The sequence below is a fragment of the Manihot esculenta genome, chromosome 5 (assembly GCF_001659605.2).
Source record: "Manihot esculenta cultivar AM560-2 chromosome 5, M.esculenta_v8, whole genome shotgun sequence".
In the NCBI taxonomy this organism is placed as follows: Eukaryota; Viridiplantae; Streptophyta; class Magnoliopsida; order Malpighiales; family Euphorbiaceae; genus Manihot; species Manihot esculenta.
The window spans coordinates 27173663-27196423 of NC_035165.2; the positions used below are offsets into that span (position 1 = coordinate 27173663).

At 26.9% G+C, this 22761-nt stretch overlaps 3 protein-coding genes across 7 annotated transcripts; all 3 read right to left on the minus strand.

Moving 5' to 3' along the window:
* Nucleotides 1–2070, minus strand: LOC110614776 (3-ketoacyl-CoA synthase 4). The gene has a single exon (XM_021756435.2). It carries the CDS (start codon nucleotides 1805–1807, stop codon nucleotides 299–301), a length of 1509 nt encoding a protein of 502 aa, XP_021612127.1. The 5' UTR covers nucleotides 1808–2070; the 3' UTR covers nucleotides 1–298.
* Nucleotides 2071–3640: 1570 nt separating this feature from the next.
* Nucleotides 3641–8529, minus strand: LOC110614778 (7-methyl-GTP pyrophosphatase). Of its 4 annotated transcripts, none has more exons than XM_021756436.2 (10): nucleotides 8391–8529; nucleotides 8047–8118; nucleotides 7897–7971; nucleotides 7529–7612; nucleotides 6891–6971; nucleotides 5716–5785; nucleotides 5551–5642; nucleotides 4152–4193; nucleotides 3983–4063; nucleotides 3641–3896 (listed from the first exon to the last, which is right to left on the minus strand). In XM_021756436.2, exons 1-10 carry the CDS (start codon nucleotides 8418–8420, stop codon nucleotides 3825–3827), a joined length of 699 nt encoding a protein of 232 aa, XP_021612128.1. In that variant the 5' UTR covers nucleotides 8421–8529; the 3' UTR covers nucleotides 3641–3824. The 4 variants fall into 4 exon arrangements, with proteins under 4 accessions (XP_021612128.1, XP_021612129.1, XP_021612131.1 ...); XM_021756437.2 differs by lacking the exon at nucleotides 8391–8529 and adding an exon at nucleotides 8197–8382; XM_021756439.2 differs by lacking the exon at nucleotides 7529–7612.
* Nucleotides 8530–10489: 1960 nt separating this feature from the next.
* LOC110616165 (protein RADIALIS-like 3) lies at nucleotides 10490–11199 on the minus strand. 2 transcript variants are annotated; one of them, XM_021758510.2, is made up of 2 exons: nucleotides 10859–11199; nucleotides 10490–10713 (listed from the first exon to the last, which is right to left on the minus strand). In XM_021758510.2, exons 1-2 carry the CDS (start codon nucleotides 11110–11112, stop codon nucleotides 10689–10691), a joined length of 279 nt encoding a protein of 92 aa, XP_021614202.1. In that variant the 5' UTR covers nucleotides 11113–11199; the 3' UTR covers nucleotides 10490–10688. The 2 variants fall into 2 exon arrangements, with proteins under 2 accessions (XP_021614202.1, XP_021614203.1); XM_021758511.2 differs by having other exon boundaries at nucleotides 10490–10725.
* Between the last annotated feature and the right edge of the window lie 11562 nt (nucleotides 11200–22761).

A 22761-nucleotide genomic window follows, 5' to 3' on the forward strand; every position in this document is an offset into this window, starting at 1 on the left:
TTAGAACAGCAATGCAGGAGAAATTTCCATTAATTTGTTACACATAAGCATCTCATACTAGTTTGGGCAACAGATTGAATAATTGCTAACACCATAGTACTCTTGATATAGATACAAGAAAGAAGAAATACAGGAAAAACCACATCACTTCCATAAAAAAAAAAAAAAAAAAAGGAAAAAAAAAAGACAGAGTACAAACAATTCAAAGACAACAAATGCGAGATAGAACAGTTAAGACTCCATATGAATGATGAACAATTCCCTGAAAGGACAGTTTAAAAATGCAACCTTTCTTGTGTTAAACAACTAGTTTCACAGGATACTTATCTATACAGTCTTCCCAAGGACTGTTGTGAGATGGCTTCACATTTCGGAGTGCCTCCCACACTGCACTATTACATTTGAAGCCACTTCCAAATGCAATCTGCCACACACGGTTGCCCTTTCGCATCCTTCTTTTGGCCTCAACATAGGCCAACTCGTACCAAATTGAACTTGATGAAGTATTCCCAAAGCGGTGAAGTGACATCCTAGACGCCTCCACATGTACAGGCAGGAGTTGCAAATTCTTCTCTAACTCATCAATCACAGCCCTCCCTCCAGCATGTATACAAAAATGATCAAATGCCAGCTTGAAATCCGGAATATAAGGCTTCGCCTTTTTATTAAACAACTTCTTAACCACCAGAGTTGCAAAAAACAAAAGCTGCTCGCTAATTGGAAGCACCAGAGGCCCCAAGGTAGTAATGTTGGCTTTTAAAGCCTCACCGGCGATTGCCATCAAATCTTTTGACAATGAAACACCAGTCTTCCCTGCATCATCCTGTTCTTGATACACACATCGAAACGCCTTGTCATCTGCCCCACGATGAGTCCTCACAATATGAACAAGCTTATACTTGGCGCGCTTTTTATCACCAGATTTATTAGAAAGCAAAACCGCAGAACCCCCAACTCGAAACAAGCAATTGGGTATCAACATAGACTTCTTATTTCCAAAATACCAATTCTGGGTAATATTCTCAGTACTGACAACAACTGCACAAGTATTCCTATGAACTTGCAACAAATCTTTAGCGAGATCCACTGCAATAACTCCAGCACTACAACCCATTCCTCCTAGATTGAAACTCCTAATATTACCCCTCAATTTATACTTATTCACAATCATAGCGGAAAGCGATGGTGTTGGGTTAAACAAACTACAATTCACAACAAGAATGCCAATATTCTTAGGATTCACATTAGTGTTAGCAAACAGATTATCCAAAGCGCCAAACATGACCTGCTCAGCCTCCTCCCTGGCGGCGGCCATGGACGGCCTCGGAGGAATGTAATGCATAGCTTCAGGAACATAAGTCTCCTCTCCAAGGCCAGAACGCTCCAAAATCTTACGCTGGAACTCAAGCGAGGAGTCGTCAAAGTCTCCAGTGAGCCTGGAGTGCTCCATGAAGCGGTGAAATGGGGCCTTGAGATGATCAGGGGCACGAAAACAAGCATAATCGATCAAATAAACGGGTCTGGGTCGGGTCATAATGAAAACGGTTAAACCGAAAACGAGAAAAGTAGAGCAGATAATGATGCTAACGAGATTGTACTGAAGGTGGAGCCAGAGTTGACGGAGATCGTCGAGATTCATTTGGGAGGCTTCGATTGAGGTAACTATAATCAAGGGAATGAAACACAAGGTCAATAGATTAGAGATTAGGTAGTGGTAGCCTAGTTTGACATACTTGAGATTCACACTCTGCAAGAAATCTGGAAGCCGTCGGGATTGGTGGATCCGGATTTCGCCGCCGGAGTCCATGGCTGCGGCTGTTTACCTGAAGCAGCTGGTGGACTGCTAGTTTAGTTGTTATACTAATTTGAACGTTAAAAAAAAGGAAAAAAATAAAACCTAATGAAGAATGGACGAGAAGAAAGCGAGAGAGAGTTCGAGGCTTTGGTTGTTTTTGGTTTTTTTCGACGGTTAAATAACTGTTATTGTGATGTGGCCAACTGGCCATGTGATGAAGGTGCTAAGGTATTTTGACTTGGGAGGCGGCACATAACTATTACCAACACGATTTCGGAGCAGATGCTGTTTGATTTTATTACTGTAAGAGCATTTTTTCTTAAAAAAAAAAAAATTGCCGAAGCAGAGGCCTATGGTTGGAGTTAGGTTACATGATTTGGGCCTTTTCTACCACATATGAGAAAGCCCAGTGGACATATTCCGTCTCCTTTTTCGGTTTGATTGATCAAAGTCGCTACTCATTCATGGAGATGTTTTCTTCATCCAACAGGCGAAAAATGACAATTTTTTTTTGGTACGATTGGAGCTGACAGATATTTGATATTTGAATTCAAAATCTCTCTATTTTAAAAATGACTCTAATATTTATAAAAAATATATAATTTTATGATATTACTTTTATTTATGAAAATATGAGTCCATTATATTTTTTTCTTTTTTTTTTTTTTAAAAAAAAAAACATCACACAATTATTATTGATAAGAACGTATAAAAATCACTGAGTACTGAATAATCTCCTAAATCCCCTTGCAAAATTTTTCATAAAAAATCTCTACTCAGCTTTAATTTCAATAGAAATATCTCTCCGTTGTTACCGTATTTGAGATGAAATAAGACGTAATATCAGTATATATTCATTAAAAATAGTGTGATATGATTAATTTTAGATTATGAAACGTAACGTTAGTGTATACCCATTAAAAATAGTGAGACATGATTAATTTTAGATCATCCCAAGGCATACCGTTGATATGTAATTCTTAGTTTTTTTTTTTCCCAAATAGTTAACAAAAGAATTCAAAATGTGTTAACATCACTTTTTTAATATATATCTAGTTCTACAGTTGCTAAAGACCACTCCATTAGCTACGCGTCTTGATGCAAATGGTCAAAGTTTGCAGAAAGAACATAATGAACTGCCAGCTCATTTGAGGAAAAAAAAAAAATATATATATATATATATATATATAAAGAACAGCCCGTTTTAATTGTATTTTTGCAATGCTCTCCTGTGAAATTATCGAGCCACCAAATTATAGACTCGGTTCAAATAACCTCCTAACTTGAAAGTTCACTTTCAATGTAATGATTTAACCAGATTATGAGAAATAAGCTACTTCACCTAGAATAAAGAAAGCAGCCTTTGACTCTCCAAAAAGTCTTAAAAAAAGGGCTGGCCAAATATACAAATTTTAGCATTTCCTGAAATATGAAGTTTCTCAGTTGAGTCAAAGACGAAACAGAAACAACCTAAACATTCAAAAAAAAAAAGGAAAAAAAATTCTGAGATCCAGGCATCCAGCTGGTAATGGATTCTACCAGGCTGGCTGCACTTCGTTCTCAACGAGTCAACATGACATTTTCCAGCAAGGGTATGAGAACCTAAAAAGATCATAGGCCCACAACTTACAAATCAAAATTATTAACCTGGAAAAGGCATTCTTGGGTTTTGAGATCTTTACCCTCAGCAAAAGATATTTGCTTCTACTACAATCATGGGCAGTAACACCTATTCTTTTAACCACCAATATATTCCTTCCAATTAGCTTCAACAAGCAACATTATTCAGTAAACTATTAGGGGGGAGGCGACTTAGGAAAATAGCTTTATGATTACTGCATAACATTTCAGTAATTTAACGTTTTGATTAACTAAAATAGGTACATAGTTGATAAATTGATGAGGTGAATACAAATGATTGATTTATCAAGTTCAAAGTAATGACAGAGTGGAGGAATCACATTAAAGCAAAGCAAGGATGCCAGTCGGCTTATACCAAAAAGAATGGATAAGAAAACAGCTGCAGTTGCTAGAGAGCCTCTTTCAGAAGTTTTTCAGTGAGAGCTTTGGGAAGTCCCATCACACTATCAGTTGTCCCTACCTGAACAAAATACAGATTATGAACACTAAAACATTATTTGTAATTTGCATTGTGGCTATGTGTTCCATAGGGATTAGATAACCAACCACTTCTTTCACGTAAGGCAATATCAAAGGATGCTCTATTATAAGGCCCCCAGCGACTCTTAGCACAAGCCCCTCTCCAATCTGAACAATCAAGAAAGAAAAATAGATCTCCTGTTATTTGCTCAAAAGATTCAAAAGAAACCTTTGCAATTGAAACAAATTTTTTTACCAGCTTTTCAATGACGTCAACTGGTATTTCATGGAAATAGATCTGCAAGGCACAAATCCTAACTGTTAGTTCTGTGTACCATCAATGTAAAGAAATTAATATAGGCGCTTAGGTTCTCAATTAAAAAATGGCAAACCTCATATGAGAAACAACAATTGGTAAGCTCAAACAGATATCGACAAAAAGGAAAAGATAAACCAATTACTATTCAAGGAAGAAATTATATATACTATGGTGAAGCCTTGTAGAACCAGCATCTTTGTGAATACAACTATGTCTTTGCAACTCCTTTATTCATCCAAGGGAATGAGATCTCCCCCACTGGTTTTTTTCATTTCCTTTTTATAGGGGAGAATAAAAAACAATTTCCAAGATTTTCTGTTTTTTCTTCTTCGTTTCCTTGAGAGTTTAAAAACTGTGCAAGTTTGAGCAGTATAAAAGATAGGGGTGTAAATGGACCGATTCAAGTGTAGCTTTGAAGAGCTCAATTTTGGTTCGTCAATATTTTTTTCAACCTTGAGCCGTACTCAAGCTGGACTCATTTTGAACCTGAGCCGCTTATCAATATATTAAGGTTTGGTTTGTCTAAAAAACGAGCTAAGACGAGCCGAACTTTTATCGAGCCCAAGTCATAAATAGCTTGCAAGAGTAGCTCGACTTATTTACATCACTATTTTTTATGAGTTTTAGGTTAAAAATAATTTTTTAGAACTAAATAATTAATTGTTAAGTACATTTACAAGCCACTAGTAAATCTATTAAATAAATGAGCTCTAAAGCCTTAATGAGCAGAATATCCGCAAGCTCAAGTTTGGCTAGTTTTTTTAACGAACCTAAAAATTAGGCTCAAACTTGGCTCATTTAGGGGAAAAAAAAATCTAAGAGCCAAGCCAATCTTCTAGCTCACAAATAGTTTAATTCATTTATAGACCTAACAAAAGAGAGAAATATGGATTTTGATATGAAATAATTAAGTAGTCATGTTTGTTGCTACTCTCTAGGGCTCTTTCTCCCGACACTACAAAATCTTCATAATTTAGTTAGACAACAAAAGCTGGAGATTGATGCAAATGAAAAATATGTTCTCCTCCCTCTCCATAACTAGGGAATAGAGAAATAAAACACTATTGAATCAAGCAAGTAAAGGGGAAGGCAACAAGCTAGTTTAAATGAGAGTTTCTTTAGATGAAAGAGCACTACAAGTTATGTTCCTTTCACAAAAGTTATTCTCTTTATCCAAACATTTCCTTGGGCTGGATTAATTAGCTCAAAGGTAAGTAGGGGGAAAACAAAATGAATTGCAAAATCATTCACCATTATTTAATTATTTATCTATTCATTTCTCTGTGGTAACAGAGAATGTGGTATTACTCAAGTTGTCCAAATAAGCAAATCTTACCTCCACTCTGTCACATTCCACTTTTCTGAATCCAGTTTTAAGATTTGTAACAAGAACAGAACTCACGGTTGCAGCATGCCCACCAGAATAACCTGCATTCAGTATCAGTAGACAACCAATAGAATGTAACAGCAGAATGACAGGGGTAAAGAATATTAAGCAAACCTTTCAAAAAGTGTCGTGCTTCATCCTCACTGGATGGCTTTTCCCTGACTGCACCTTCATAGACCACCACCTACAGATTGTTGAGTAAGATTAATAAATAACAGATGAATAAATCTCCCCAAGAGGGAAAGGGAGAAAAGAGAAAAAGAAGAATTTCAGGCTTACAAACACAAGTGCACTACAAGTCACCAGAAGCCATTATGGTTGAGGATACAAGTTACAAAAACCACGTGTGGGCATAAAATCATCCTAGTATGATAAAGGGTACTCTCTTATGTTGTTCCAAGGACCCAAAAGCATGGGATGAACTATTTCCACCATATGATTCGTGGACGGAAAAAAAAGCACCACAGTAATATGGGGCAAAATCCTCTCTCAACATGGCCCTGGATGAAGTCAATTGTCTTTACTTTTGCTAACTACTGGCCCTAATGCTTTTAACCCATGCATAAAAGATTTCATCAACTCCTTATCAATACCACCCAACAGTTATCTGTTGCAAACAACACCTGTTGGCAACAGCTATTAAACTTAATCCCAACAAGCTATATAGATCCTTTTTTGTCATTCAAACCTGTTAGTCAAAACCACATCAATATTCAAAACTTGTAAGTTCTTTGACACCACTTCCCTCCATGTCTTAGATCTCCCCATTTCCCTTCTCTCTTTTTTCCCTAATAATTTATTTTAGTTCCATATTAAGGCTTTTAATACTCTTATGTTAGAAGTAGACCATCTTAAATGACTCTCATTTTTTTATCTCCAATTATGTGCTACGTGCATTCTCTAATGCATGAGGTCATTCTAATCCTTGGAAAACCAAAGGTTTGGTAAATTAAATGGAAAGGTTCACCCTTATTCTTTAGCAATGATGTTACATAGTTTTCTATCAAACTTGCAAAAGTAGTATAGTTACAAGCATACATATCCTAGAAAAGAAACTAATCACCAACCTGTTGACAATCATCATTATTTTTTAAAACATTATAATTATGTTTCCTTTATCTCTTGATTTTGGCAGTGTTCTTGAAAGTCTAGGGGTTAAGAAGACTGGCAAACTACCAAACCAAATTACATTGCAAGGACTTTTCTTAACAAGCTTAAAATGCATGCCAAAAACTTTAGATACAAATGAGTAAATAGGAACAAGGTATCTTATAGGACTTGAATTATACTTGATCACAAGTAATTAATAATGCTGGCTCAGCTTTCTTTACGTAGTCATGTACTGGGGGCTTTTGCAAGATGGCTTCAGCCTGAGAAGAAGTTTACTTTTCAGCAACCAAGATAAGAACCACAGTCAGAGTCAAAGTTCAATTCACAATGCAAAGCTAAAAGTATAGAGGGCAATGATGGTTTAGAAAAAAGATAAAAATACCAAGTTACCATCTGTAACAGCAGAGAGGACCAAATAGGGAAAAAAAAAACATAAATACACACACAACACAATGACTTTTTCGGCATGAAATCCAACTTTGTCATAGCACATTGTTGACAATCCAACATAGCCTACATTGATGATTTTGATATATATATATCTATGTCTATGATCAATGATTGGTGACAAAGCAGTTTGAATTAATTAGGTCTTCTTTTTCAAATCGAAGTTTCACCAAAGCTGACCCATTTGCCTTAAATCTCACACTTCAATCCAATAGACTGGAAGATTCATGGTGTAATAGCCAAGGCAAAATGGTTTTCTCCTTGCAGAAAGACTTGTATCCTCAGACCATATCTGGCAAAAGGTGAGACTAGATGCACTTGATTGTCCAGACCAGAGCATCACAATAGTTAAGAATGAATCAAGACATACTGTGTCAGCTGCAATCAAAATAGTCAGTTCAGCATCCTGCACTTGAATATTATCAGCCTGTAGCTTAGCTATGATGGCATCAACCTGAGATGCAGTTCACACTCAGTTAATGAAGGAGACTCAAACCAAACTCCCAATCCACAGTTGGTGTTACAAAAACAAGACAATTAGAATATCCAAAACAGTAGATGGCAGCTAAGAACTTATGCAACATAATTAAAATTTAAAATATACTTATACTATAACAACGAAGCTATCCGAATTGAGCATTTGAACCTCTTCATCAATACCCTTAAAGATTTTGAAAGTAATAATTATAAATTACAAGAACATTACCTTTTTCCTTAATTAGTTTATATAATCATTACCTTAGCCTCAGCAAGAGCCATTACCAACTCTTCTGGCTTTTCCTTCCGTATACATTTTTCGTCAATATCTGCAGTCTAGGAAAAACACTAGAATTATTTTTATGCATCCAATTGGAAGCAGAAAATGGGGAGAGGAAAACGAATTTTTACAATGATTTCGAATTCATATCCCATCTCAGCTAATATTTTCCTTCGCGCAACCGAAGCTGATCCCAAGATTATCTGCAACAATTAACACCGAATCCTTTACAAAGCAAATAATCACTTGAACTTGATGGTAATCACAAGTTTAATATCAACCTAATCCCTCGAAAAAATCAAATCTCCACTCCAATTCAGACCATTTTGAATGATTAGGTGCCTTTTCTTCGATTTATTTGCTTGCTTCCGAAATTAAAGGAGGACACCTCTTTGACCCAGAATTATATCTTAGCAACAATTCTTAACTTCCTAATAGTACCACTTAACGATATAAGATCTTCAATCTTAATTACCTTGAAAGGAGAAGTAGCAGTTGCTTCCATTTCTGGGTAGAATATGGAGCAAGCAACAAGAGACACTCAGCGTATAACAAGCGCGGGCGATAGAAGGAGACGAAAACCCTAATTCGTCATTTCACAATTGTGATTGAGGACTAATGGGCTTATTTTATACCCGCTAGCCGATCAGGGGTCCACTTGGCCCATTAAGACATTGATGGGACAGTTGGATCCAGTTTTACTTCATTTGTCATTCCATACTTAAATTCACGAGAATTATAATATAATTTGTCCAAATTTGCATAACACTGATTTTGATCCTTGAAAAGATAATCTGCAGACCGACTTCTCCTTACAAATAACCCCATATAATAATACTCTTAAGAGTCTACATGGTTGACCGAATATTGACAGTGTTTACTTCCAAACACCGAATATTGACAATATCTACTTTCAAACTTTCACTGGAAAAAAATAAAAAGAAAAAAGCTTTTTTCTGAAATAAAAATTAAAAAAATAAAATTTAAATTTTTTAAATTTATTTAAATACATTTATCATGAGATTAAATTTATCAATATTAAAAAAAATTATCTTTTAAAAGTTTCTTTCTTGATTCCACATTAAAATTAAGTTTAATCTTTGAATAAAATTCCATTCAATAATATAATAAAATAATAAAGCATTTAATTAAATTTTCTAAAGTGATCATACAAAGGGTAATTATAGTAATTTATATTTATATTTAAAATTTTTAATTTTAGAGAATAAAATTAATTTTTTTCAATTTATTATAATTTTATTTAAGAAAATTAAATTGAATTTAAAATAATAAATTATAATATAATTTTTAAAATTTTAGTTGATGAATAAAATGGTCTTCCAACATATATTTTTATTATAATAATATTATTTTTTTATTAATCTCATTCTTTACTCTATATTTTACTTTGTATAATATTGTATCATTAATAAAAACTTAAATTTAAAAAAAATAAAACTTTACAATTTATAATATTGTAATATTTTATTTTATTTAAAATATTAATAAAAATAAAAATTTTCAAATATAAAAATATGTGTATAATTTATAATATTGAATATAAAAATTTAATAAAACACTTTAACATATATTATTTATATATAATATTTTATGTAATAAGAATTCATAATTTGTAATAAATATTTATTTAATATAATATATATTCTCTATCTCATAATTTTTATTCATTTTATATTTTCACACATATTAAAAATATAATTTTTTATATTATTTTAAATATATTAAATTTTATTAAACATTAAGGGATATTTTAAAAAAAATTTAAAAATAATATAAAATTAAATATAAATATAATAATCAATTTATATGTTACGTAATTTATAAACAAGATTTGGATAATAATTTTGAAAAAAAATAAATACAAATAAAAATTATGAAATAGATAAATATTTAATATTAGATAAAATTAATATAAAATTTAAATTAAAAAATTATTTCTTTTATTAATAATATAAAATTTTAAGAATTATGTTGTAATCTATAATTAATTTTTCACATTCAATTTAATTTTCTTACCTATAATCGTAATAAATTGAAGACATTTAGTTTTATGAAGTAAAATTCAAAGTCTTCATTGTCAAATGAGATATCGACAAGAACCAAGAATAAGGAATATCACAAGCACATGTGAGCTGTTTGCCACTCTTCGCAGTCTGCTTTCCTTTTGCAATTTCAAATTACGTACCTCAAATCAAACACAGTTATTATATTAATTGCATGGCTTTCTACACATACGTCCTTCCCTATTTCTCCCTTAATCAACTTATTATCAACTTCTTAATTAACCCAATTAATAATAATTTTTTTGTAATTTTGAGAATAACATTATTCTTATCTTTACTTTCTTTTGTCCTATAATCAGAAAGTTCATCACATCCAATCACTTCCCTTTACAAAAAGTTGATCCATTTTCTCCTAGACAGCTTGGTAGGTTTGAATTTTTTCTTCTTGTTTTCGTCTTTTTAATTGAATTTTCAATTAAATTCGATTCAATTATGTATTAATATAAAAAAGATAAATTTATAATTAAAAATTTATTATATTTAGAAGGCGTATAAAATACAAATCTTTTAATATTTATGACTGAACTTGATTCGTATTATGAAAATATTTTACAATATTTTAAGGAGAAATTAAAATAACTGAGAGAAAGAGAGATAAATATATATATTTGCATTTGATGCTTGTTGCTTAGGTCTGCACTTATCACTTGAATCCTTATTGATCAGATGATGGGATTCTGGTTCATATTTCACTGCAGCTTTAGCCCCTTCAGCCTGCATCATTGTCTACGATAATTAACCGTGATTATATTGCATATTTTCTCTATCGTATTTTCTTACGTAAATGTTAACGATGAGAATGACCAGAAAGATAATATATATACATATAGAAATGCTTGGAGTAGATGTGTTGGTATACCTTTGTTCTTGATCTATGAAGTTATTGTAGGTTTTGCCAGCTTTTCTGTAATTGGGCAAGGGAACTTGGCCAGCTTCAATCTGCATAACATCTTCAACCAGCAACTCGTAATGCCTCTTAACCTCCTCAATGGTTTTGCCACCAACAGCTCTGGCTAAATTGGGCCAGAAGTCAGGGGTGTCCTTGTCATAGATAGCCAAAGCATTCTCAAACAATTTGTTTTGCTTGGGAGTCCAAGACGAGCTTGAGGCCATGGCTAATGGTTGGTATTACAGAAAGAATGCAATGAATAGATAGAATATACACAGAAGTTGGTGGTATGAGCACAGAGCTTGTGCCGTTGCTGGTATTTATAGGAGGAAGGAAGAGAAGAGTGAAAGAAAAAGCTGGGTGGTGGGATGGTGGCCTTTTTCCATTTTGCTTCTCTTTGCAAATAATTCAATTGATAAAAATTAGATATACTTAGTCCAACAGCTTCAGCAGATTGAGGTGCCATTAAATGAGTTTTAAAAATTAGATTAATATCTAAACATTTATGAATCATGAGACGTTGAAAAAGATACATTTAGAATCTAAATCATAATATGTGATACAATTAGGTAATTATATTGTGATGGTGGGCCGTGGAATCTGCTCCAAGGACACGGGCTTCCCGTGTGATAGCTCCATAAGGCTGTTTCTGATCAGTTGATCTGTAATATTTATCACATATAAGAAAAGGCACAATCTATAATATTCCATGATGCATATATGATAAATGATTCCTTTACATATACACTTTTAAATTAACCTTTTTCTTTCAAAAGCTTTGGAAAGTTGAATATAGAGATTCCCATCATAAATTATTAATTTCTCTATGGAGAATTATTTTTTAGTCTCTAAATTTATTAATTGATTTTTTATTTTAAAAAATATATTTAATATTTTAAAAAATTTACTAATTAATTTTTTCGTTAATTTTAATCGTTAAATGTTAAATATTGATTATATATCTCGTATACTCACGGACTTAGTATGATAGTAGATGTATTTAAATAAAAAATCTCAGATTCTACTCTCCCAATTCTCAATTTTTATTTAAAAAAAAATATTAATTATCTCGATACATGTGAATTTCAAATAAATACCAAGGTAGAAAAGTTTACCTGCACTTGAAAAATAAACTGTGCAACTTTAAAGTGCAGTGTACAAGGCAACAGTTTGAGTATATATTCATGGAGATCGATGTTGGTTGATGATATAATTTAGAATCGTTATCATCCACGTCCACTGCCTGTATAGTTGTAGAATTTATCCATCAGGATATGCTTCATCTCATTTCTTTCTCAAAAGCTTTAAGCCTATGGTTTTTTCTTTTTTCCCTTTCTTCCCTTGGTGTGGCCCTGGATTGCAAGTTGGAGCTTGAATATATAGTCAGCCTATAAAGGTTGATGTGTGTTGGTGTGGATTCCTCCAAGATCAAAGATATTGGTTTAGTCGCAGTTTGGTTGATGTGATTGGGAATCCATGATGCTGATCGTTTGGCTCCTCTTAGTTTTCAACCAAAATACCCTAATAATTAATTCAATAAATTATTTTTTAAGGAATATATGGATCTATTATATTTCTACCAAAAGGCTTTGAGACCAATAAGCCAATTTATATTCCAATGGTCCATCTCACAAGTTGGTTGTGGGCGAATGGCGTCTTTCGACCCTTAATGGGATTCTTCACACAAATTTGGAGACTCAACTTTTTCGGCAACATTGTTCCCATTGAGACTACGACGCCGTTCAATCTCATTGACTTTTTTTTTCTCGAAAGAAATACATTGACCTTTCTGGATGAAATTCTGCCTATTGCTATTGGAACCTACGAAGTGCAATGAGATTTTTTTTTTTTTTTTCAGTGAATTTATACAATGTAATTAAAAAAAATTCCTGAAAGAAAAGGAAGAATCTCCATCCCAAGGGATAAGCAGAAACAAATATTATATTCCTTAGCTGGTTGTTCTTCCCATGGAATTTTTGTTTGGAGTTGTAGGATGATAGCAATTATATATATATATTATTCAAAAGATTTATATTTTTAAATTTTATTTATTTTATAAAAAATATTTTTAGATATGTATTTATTATATATAGATAATTATTATTATTATTTAAAAATTTTATATATTATTTTTACTCTTTTAATATTATTTAATATTTAAATGTGCTATTTTAGTATTTATATATAACTCAAAATTTAATTTTTTTATTAATGTTAAATTAATTTAAATAATAAAATAATTACCTACTTAATTTATCATTCACTATAAATTTAAATTCAATTATAAAATTATCATCTATTTATAAATTTAAATGTATACAAATTTTAAATTTTATTAACTTTAAATTAATTTAAACAATAAAATTATTATCTACTTAAATTTTAATTATATATTTAAAATAAATGTAGTTTTTACATATTATATATTTATAATTAAAATTTTTAAATGTTAAAATTTATATTAAATTTAATAAATTATTTTTATTGTAATAAGTAATTTAATTACAATAAATTACCTCAATTTTAATCAAATTGACTTCTAACAATATCTTTTTGTTATTCCTCCAAACAGGGCAGAAATTTAAATTTATTTGACATATTTTAATTTTATAAAATTTAATTTATACAATCTATTAATTTTAAATTTAATATTATAAAATATATTTATAATATATTTCTCACTTGTAATATAACTATATTACAAAATAAACTTGAATCTTTTTTCATTTCTTTTTATTTTTTAATATTAATTTTATTTAGATACTTCTTATTTTAAAATTTTTTATTAATAAAATTAATTTAAATAATAAAATTATCGTTTATTTTAAAATTTTAAATTTTAAGTAATAATATTATTAACTATAAATTAATTAAAAACTATTATAAATAAATAAAAGATTTAAAGTATTATTGACGATCTTAATATTTTCATTTCTTTTCACTTTTATATATAGTATAGAATATATATATATATATAAATAATTATTATATTAGAAGAGATTATTTAACTAATATAATTTTTTTATAATAAAATAAAATAAAATGTGTACTTATACTATATTATATCATTAAATCATAAATTAATAATTTTTTTAAATTATGTTTCAATAAAATTTAATTAATTACATATATAATTATTAGTTTAACTTAAATTAATTTAAAAAATAAATATTACTTAATAATAAAATTTAAATTTAAAAAGACATTAATCTAATCAATTCAAAATTTAATTTTTATTTTTTTAAATTATTATCCAATCAAAATAAAGGTAAGTATATTATGATCATATTCAGCTAAGAATAGTTTAAAAAAAATTTTCCCCTCTTTCAATTATAATATATGTTTTATAATTTCATTCCATAATAATATATTAAAATTATACTATCATATATGAAAAAAAATAAATATAGAATTAATTTAATCTATTTTTAATTTATTACTTATACATAATAAATAAATTTATGATAATAAGATTTAAAAAATATAAAAAAAATTATTGAAAAAATAATCAATAAAAATATAATATTATATATTATAATGATTTCAGAAGAGAACATTCTTTTTGATCTTATAATAATATATAATATTTTTTTTCTTATTCTTGTATAAGATTTACGGCTTGTAATTCACATAGAGATATAATTATTGTATTAATTAATCACATATTATTAATAAACACTGATATATAGACGATGATAAAATTGATTTGATATAATTAATATAATCTAATCTAATCAATAAATTTTAAAAACTATAACCAATAACTTTTTCATATTTTACTATTAAATTTATTAAATTAAAATATTGAATAATAGTAAATTTATTTTTAATTTTTTTATTTAATTAATATTTTTAATTCTCACTAATTAATTTTAACTTTATATTTTAATTTCTACTTAAAAAACATAAATATATTATTTTAATAATTATTTAATATTTAAACATATTATTTTAATAATTTTACTTTTAAAATTAATTTAATTGTATTTTTTATTAATTTAAATAATTCTTTTAGATTTTTTTAGCAAACTCTAAAATTAATTTAAATAATAAAATTATCATATAATTTATATCTTTATTTTAAAAAATTAATATCAATATATTTATATGTATATATTTTAAGATTTTCTTAGTTAACTATAAAATTAATTTAAATAATAAAATTATTACCTATTTTCAATAATAAAATTATCAATTATAAAATAATTAAAAACTATCGTAAATAAATAAAAGAGTTAAAGAGTGAAATGTGATGACAGATTTTTTTTTAATTAATAATTTTAAATTTAAATTTTGAGTACGTAATATTTGTAAAATTTAAAAGAGAGTGTTTTATCTTTTTAGTTAGCTTGTTTGATATAAATTTAAATTAATCTAATTAGTAAATTTAGATTATCGAATTATTCAAAAAAAAAAAAAAAAAAAAAAACCCACAAGCGAATTTGGTTTCAACAAGGCTGTCGAAGAAATGTTGGCCCTGGTTATCCAATGCAATTTCTTGTTTTTACTTGTCCTCCTGGGTTCACATTATAAATTAAGGTTTAGGCCCAATACAAATAAGCCTGTGCTGGGACAGCATCCTATTCTATAAACTTACACTATGTTTGGCAAAATTTGGGAGGAAAGTAAATAAAAGAGGAAATAAATAGAGGATTCCTTTATTTATTTTCTGAATTTAAATAGTAAAATTACTATTTAAGTCTTAAATATTTGAATAAATTATATATTAATTCTTAAATTTTAAGATAATTAATAGATCAATTCCTATAAAATACAATAAAGTATTGAATTTTAAAAAACATAAAAATTAATTTATTAATTATATTAAAATATAAAAATTAAAATATAATTTGTTCTAAATATTGAAAAGAACATAACAATGTAAAGGTATATTTGTAATTTCAAAACTTTCTTCCAAGTTTTCCTCTCATTTAGAGAGAAAATGGATATTTTTCCTCTATATTTTTATTTCTTTTAACATATGCCTCTCAACACACTTATTATATACTTAATTAATTTTATATAAATCTCAAATCTAAATATTTAATTTAATAATTATAAAATTTATTTTAATGCAACATCAAATTTATATTAAATATATAAATAAATAAATAAATCTGAAAGGCCAGGTTGGAGTTTGTGGCCACGGATTGATCACCAATTTCAACAGAAGTTTAGAAGCATGTGCAGACGCTGCTATTATGCAAATTTCAGGGGTTGGATTCCAAACTATGGTATTTATTTATAAGCAGCAAATCTTCACCGTGGACGGTCAGGATTAAATTGGATCTACGATTCATGTTCTGTGGACAAGATTTAGCAATTATACACAATTCTCTATATTTGTTTAATCGTAAACTGTATAGTGTGCAATGCAAAAAAACTCTACAACCTCCATAGCAATGTCACCCGATTATCGGTTTGAGTATCTGGTTGAAATCGAAAAAATTTATCGAACTGAATTAATTTAAAATTTTAATTTAATTTTTTATTTATATTGATTTGGTTTGATTTAATTTTTAATTTTAAAAATTTTAATTATTTTAGTTCAATTTAATTTTAATAAAAAAATTAAAAAATTAAACCGAATCGATTAGTGATAATAATATATTATTTTCAATACTATATAGAAATTAAATTATATTAAAATTAAAATATTTTAATTAAATTTTAAAATATTAAAAATAAAGTGTAAAAAATAAAAAATTTATTAAAAATTAAAACCGATCAAATCGAATTAATCAAATCAATTGAATTAAACCGATTTGATTTGATTTAATTTATGATTAAAATCTGTTTGGTTCAGTTTTTATAAATACTAAAATTTTAATTTTCAATTTATTCGGTTCGATTTAATTTTAAATCTGACCAATCGAATGCTCATTCCTATCCGATTCGGGATTGATAGTTATCTAAATAATTTTAATTTTATTTTTTTATTTAATTTAAAATAATTAATTTATATTATTTAATAATTTTAAATTAATTATTACATGTTATATACATTTCATAAGTTTAGCCTAATAAATTATTTTTAGACTATATGCATGAAAATATGCGGTTCATTTTATGATTTAAGATGCATGTGCATATAAAATTAATTAATGTAATTTAGTTGGATGTCATTATTTTTAAAAACTATAGTTTATATATTTTAGAGTTTTTTTGTATAATTCACTAATTTAAACATTATAGTATATAAACATATCTTATTGAATATAAAAAATCATAAATAGTAGGAGTAATTAAATATATTTAGTTTAAATTAAAAAAATTTATCGAATTAAATGAATTTAAAAATTTAATAAAAATATATAATTTTAATTTTTAACTTGTATTAAAATTGAAATATATTTTTAATGAGTTTAATATATATTTTAAAATTAATTTACTATATTTAATAATTTTGCAATACTCTTTAACAAAATCTAATCTAAAAAAAATCATGATTAATAGTGCAGGAGAAATTGATGAATTAAGACCGAGTCAATTTGAGAAATTGAAGGCTGCTACGGATAAATCAATAATTTGAGATATTGGAAGACAAGCATTTCCCCATCATGACAAGTTGACGACCCACCAGACATGTAGAATTGCCAAGTTAGACACGTTCACTGCTCTTTCTTTTTCTTCATTTCAAGTTGACTATTATTATTATTTCTCTCTATTATTATATTTTTTATTTGAAAATTTTTATTTATTTTTTATAATTCAATAAGATTAGTTATTTCCTTTATTTTTAGAAAAAAAATTTAGTTAAATATCTATTTTTAAACAATTAACTACGTTCCTAATCTATTTATTTAAAATAATAGTAGCGTAATGTATAAAATAACTAATATTTTATTATCTTTGATGACTGCTGGTTTCTTCACCCTGATTTAAGGCCAGACCTATTAGGGCAGCTTATAAAGCTTTTAAGCCCCCTCCTAAAATCAGGTCCAGTTCATTCAATTCAAAGACCGGGATCCAGTCCGATTCTTCAAATAGGCTAGTCTATTTCTCCCGGCCCGATGGATAGATTCTCTTCGGACCTAGTCTTAATCTCATATTCCGGCCCAGCCCAGAACTAGGAAGGAGTTCAGCTCCTTTGCCTTGTGGGACCATCCACATGCGCGCCCAGGGAGAATCAGGGGCCGTTATGTATGGGAGAGAGATCTGATTCCCTCGTACGTCCGTATCAACGTAGCAGGGACAGGTGATCTAGTAATACACGTTCTATTAACATGTCACTAGCAGACAAAAGGAAACATATAAAAGGAGAAATACTCTCCTCTAGGTCTAAATTTTTTCCAATTTTTATAGAATTCATTGTAAAATCCTATTTTCTGGATCTCAGATCATTAATCTTTAATTAATTTTTATATAAAAAATTTAAATGAATCATTATAAAATTATATATAATTTTATTTTTTAAAAAACTAATATTTTTATATTCTTTTATTTAAAAAAATTAAATTTTTATAAAATTTATATTCTAAACGATGAAATAATAACAATAATATATTATTATTTAATCATCAGTTCATACACTCAAAATTATATTTTTTTACACACTTAATTTTAATAGAAAATCAAAATTAATAATAATATAATTTTTAAAATAACTTTAATATTAATGAATTACAATTTATTATTAAAAATGCAATTATTTGTATTTACCGTTAGTAATTTGAAAATATAAAGATTAACTAAGGTTTTAAGAAATAGGTAATGAATATTAAGAGTCATTAAATCAGAGTCTTAAATAATGATATTTCTTTTATTTTCATTTTTTAAAAAAAAAGAAATTCTCCATTTCATTTTAAAAAAGTAGCTTTCAGATGATGACGTGTCATCCTCAATCAGATTAAAAGGCAGGCAACGAGATATTCTTAACCATTTTATGTTCGTTTTTTAGCGCGGAATCTGATGATTCAACCTTTTACTTTTCTTTATCTGAATAATTAATTATTAAACCATCTAATAATTAGAGTATGCGAAACACTTAATTTCATTTTTATATAAAAAATCAGTTCATATCATAATTTTTTATTTATAAATTTTTATGAAAATATAATTAAACTTTTAAAATTTATAAAATATAATTATTTAATTTCAAAAAATTAGCGTTTAAAAGTTTAAGATAAAAGTCGATAAATAATTATATTTTATAAAAAATAAGATTTAAATAGTTAATATTAAGAATTAGCAATAAAAACGAAAGAAAGTCAACAATCGAATTGAATCGAGTCGAAATTTGATAAATTCAATCTCGATTAAAAAATAAATTAAAAAATTCGAGTTTGAACTCGAATTCGACTTAAATTTCATTTATAAATTTGAATTCGATTCATAAAATAAATATTAAATTTGAACTTGATTCGTAATAAACTCATTTATCACATTAACAAATCAATTCAAATTCTATTTAAAAAAATTCGAATTTGAACTCATTTATATTCGAATTTGAACTCGATTATATTATAAACAAACTAAATATAATTCAAATTTATTTAAATTATAAATAAATTTAAATTATAAGATTATTAAGAGATTTTTAAATTAAAATTTTTTATTTAATTAGAGTCTCTTAAATTTAAAATTAATAAAAAAAGTGTAAAAGATTTTTTTTTTTTATAGAAAAGTCACAATTTTCCGTATCTCTTTAATTTTCGATGTGAAATTAGTGTTAGTAAATAAGTTTGTTCGCGAATCTATTTACAAGTCTGTTCATAAGTCAGTTCGCGAGTGTAAATGAGCCGAATACTGCTAAATTTAAACTCGACTCGTTTATTAAACGAATTTAAAAAGTGATTTCGAGCTCGGTTCGTTTAGAAAACGAGTCGAACCCGATAAAGTTTTTATCGAACCGAATCTCAAATAATTCACGAACAATTTGATTCATTTATAGCTCTACAACTATAGTTTGATAAAAAAAAAAAAGCAACTAACTTTTTTATTTTTATTTATAAAAATAAAGAGTTAGTTAGTTTATCTCTTTAATTATTAAATTAATAAATAAAATATTTTTTTTACCACAATAATAATAAACCAAAATGAAATTCTTTTCGCGTTGTTGTCCAAGAGTAGTCAACCGCTCACATACAAGTTAAAATCACATCATGTCAATTATCTACACAGTTTTATTTTGCATGAAAGACTTGGTCTTTCATAAAATTTATTAAACCTCTTATCATAAAAGGCAAATTATCCCATAAAATTCTATATAATATTTTATTTTAAATAGTAAATCGCATTTTAATTTTTAATAAATTAAATAATTAAATTTTTTTTAATTAATCCGTTTAAATTTAATTTTTTTATTCATTTCTTTTAATTAAAAATATAAAAATATTTTTATTATCTTTTTAAATTAATAAATTATATTTTACTTTTAAATTTTATCATAAATGAATTGGTCTTATATTTTTAAAATTAAATATTTAATTGTCTCTATAATATTTTCGTTTATTTCTTATTTTTAATATCAAAATATTTTTACATTCATAAATTTTATCCAATAATAAAATATATCTGATTTAATTTGAGAAATTTTAAATTTTACTTTTTTAATTTTCAGTTTTCTATATTTTTTTAATAAAGTTGTATTTATTTTTAGTCTAGCCTTTAAATGTAACAGCCCGGAAACCGATACTCCTCTGTAACGGCTCCAAACTGCTCGGCGCTAGGATCCAGATCGACTTAAAGCCGCCTAGACCCGTAACAAGCCTGCTACTGAACTCTGGGTACCTGCTCAATCCCGCAACACGAATCCAACATCCGAGATTCCACCGGACGGTAGGAATTCCGATGCCTGAATGAGCCGGGTATTACATTAAATGTATTTGAGGTATCATGACAGTTGGGCTCTCATTTTCGAACCGCAAGCGAGTATAAATTATTATTTAAATTATAAAAAATAATAATTTATATTATAAAAAATATAAATTAATTATATTATTAATAATTTATAATGACAAACATAGTTTGCTATATTATTAATTATATTTAAAAAGTTTTATAATTAAATTATAAAATTTTATAAAATATTAAAATTATATTTTAAATTCAAAACGCAATTAATAAAATTTAAAGTATAGCGAATAATATGATTTATTTGTATTTTTTAGATAAATTATTTATAATACAATTAATTTATTTTTAATTATTATAATTTTTCTAATTTAAGTTTTGAATAAGTTAAATTTTAATTAAAGTGTTACATAAGTAAGTCGTAATTAATATGGAGGTTCAAGAATGTATTCATCTTTAAAATAATTTGAGTAATTTATAATAAAGCTCATCAACTTTAATAAAATTTATAATTTAGTTTATATTATTATAGTATTAAATAATTTTATTTTTAAAATTTTATTTTATTAATAAAATAATTTTTTATTAAAATTTACTCTTAAATTAAATAATTTAATTTTTTAAATTTCACTTTTTATAATAGTTTAATTTTTTAATTTTAATAATTTATAAATATTTAATTTTTTTAATTTAATTTAATTTTTTAATGAACATTTAACTGATAGATAAAATTAACAAAAGAATTATTTTATTAATAGAATAAATATTTAAAATTAAATTATTTACTATTAAATAAGTAAAAATTAAATTGTAGATTTTATTCAATTTCAGGGACTATAATGTAAATTATCTAAATGATTTTGAAATACCAAATAATATAAAATTATTATATAAAAATAAGAGGAAGAAACAGACGAATGGCAACGCGGAAGTGGTGGGATCCACAAAGGAAGGAGCCACGTCAGTCGCATTGAAAGCGCAGTTTCAGCCATTGTTTGATTACACGATTTCCTAAAAATATAAATAATATTTATAAAAAAGTAATATTTAATTAAGCCGAAATTAAAAAAGAATATTTAATAATTAAAAAACAAAAGAAAGAGAATGGATTTGATGGCTGATTCGTCCTTTTGTAATTGGGCAATTGAGTGTTAAATAGTGGGATATTGACCATAAAGTAACGTGGTTGACTCTGACAGATTTCTGTAACAATTACTGTCTAATAGAATTTTAAATTTATTATTTCTAATAAAATATACCTAAATTTAATTATATATATAACTAAAACAATAAATTCATAATTACAATTACTTTCTGCAAATTTTTTTAATATTTCAAATGTCAAAAATTATAAAAAATATTTTTGTAAAATAAATAAAATCTAAATATTATAATTATTATCACAATTATTATTTTAAAATTATAATAATTTTTTTCGAAAAATTTTAAATTTCATTCTTTTAATTTTTAATTCTCGCTGCAAAAAAACATTAAGATATTTTTCTCATATTATTAGCAACGGATCTGAGGAGTTACAAGTTAAATCCTTCTTCTACGTTAAGGATGATAGAGGATGAAACTCATTATCATCGTTTATTACTATTGTTATTATTTCAACAACTCTTGATAATTATTGAATAACTTCCACTTAATCATTTTTTTTAAAGAAATTTATTAATTTTTAGGATAATCTCACGGATTTAAAATTATAATAAAAATTTCATCTAGAAATTTCAAATACCTCTTTAAGAGGATAAAATTTTATTATCAAACTATATAAAAAAATCTATTTAACTGCTGTAAAAAAGTAAATACTAAATTATTAACGGCACTAGGAGGTCTCGAATACAAAATTTAGTAATAATTTTTCTCAAGAAAATTCAAAAAAATAATTATCCCTAACAAGAAAATAAAATAAAAGGGCTCAAAGTCTACGGATTTTCTTGAAAATTCAAACATCTCAGAAAGTGAAGTGTGCATGACTTGTGAGGTAATTTGGTTTTATGTAGAAAAAAAAATTAGACAAATAAAACAAATTATGTAAAAAAATTTATATATAAATATAAGCTTAGCAATCC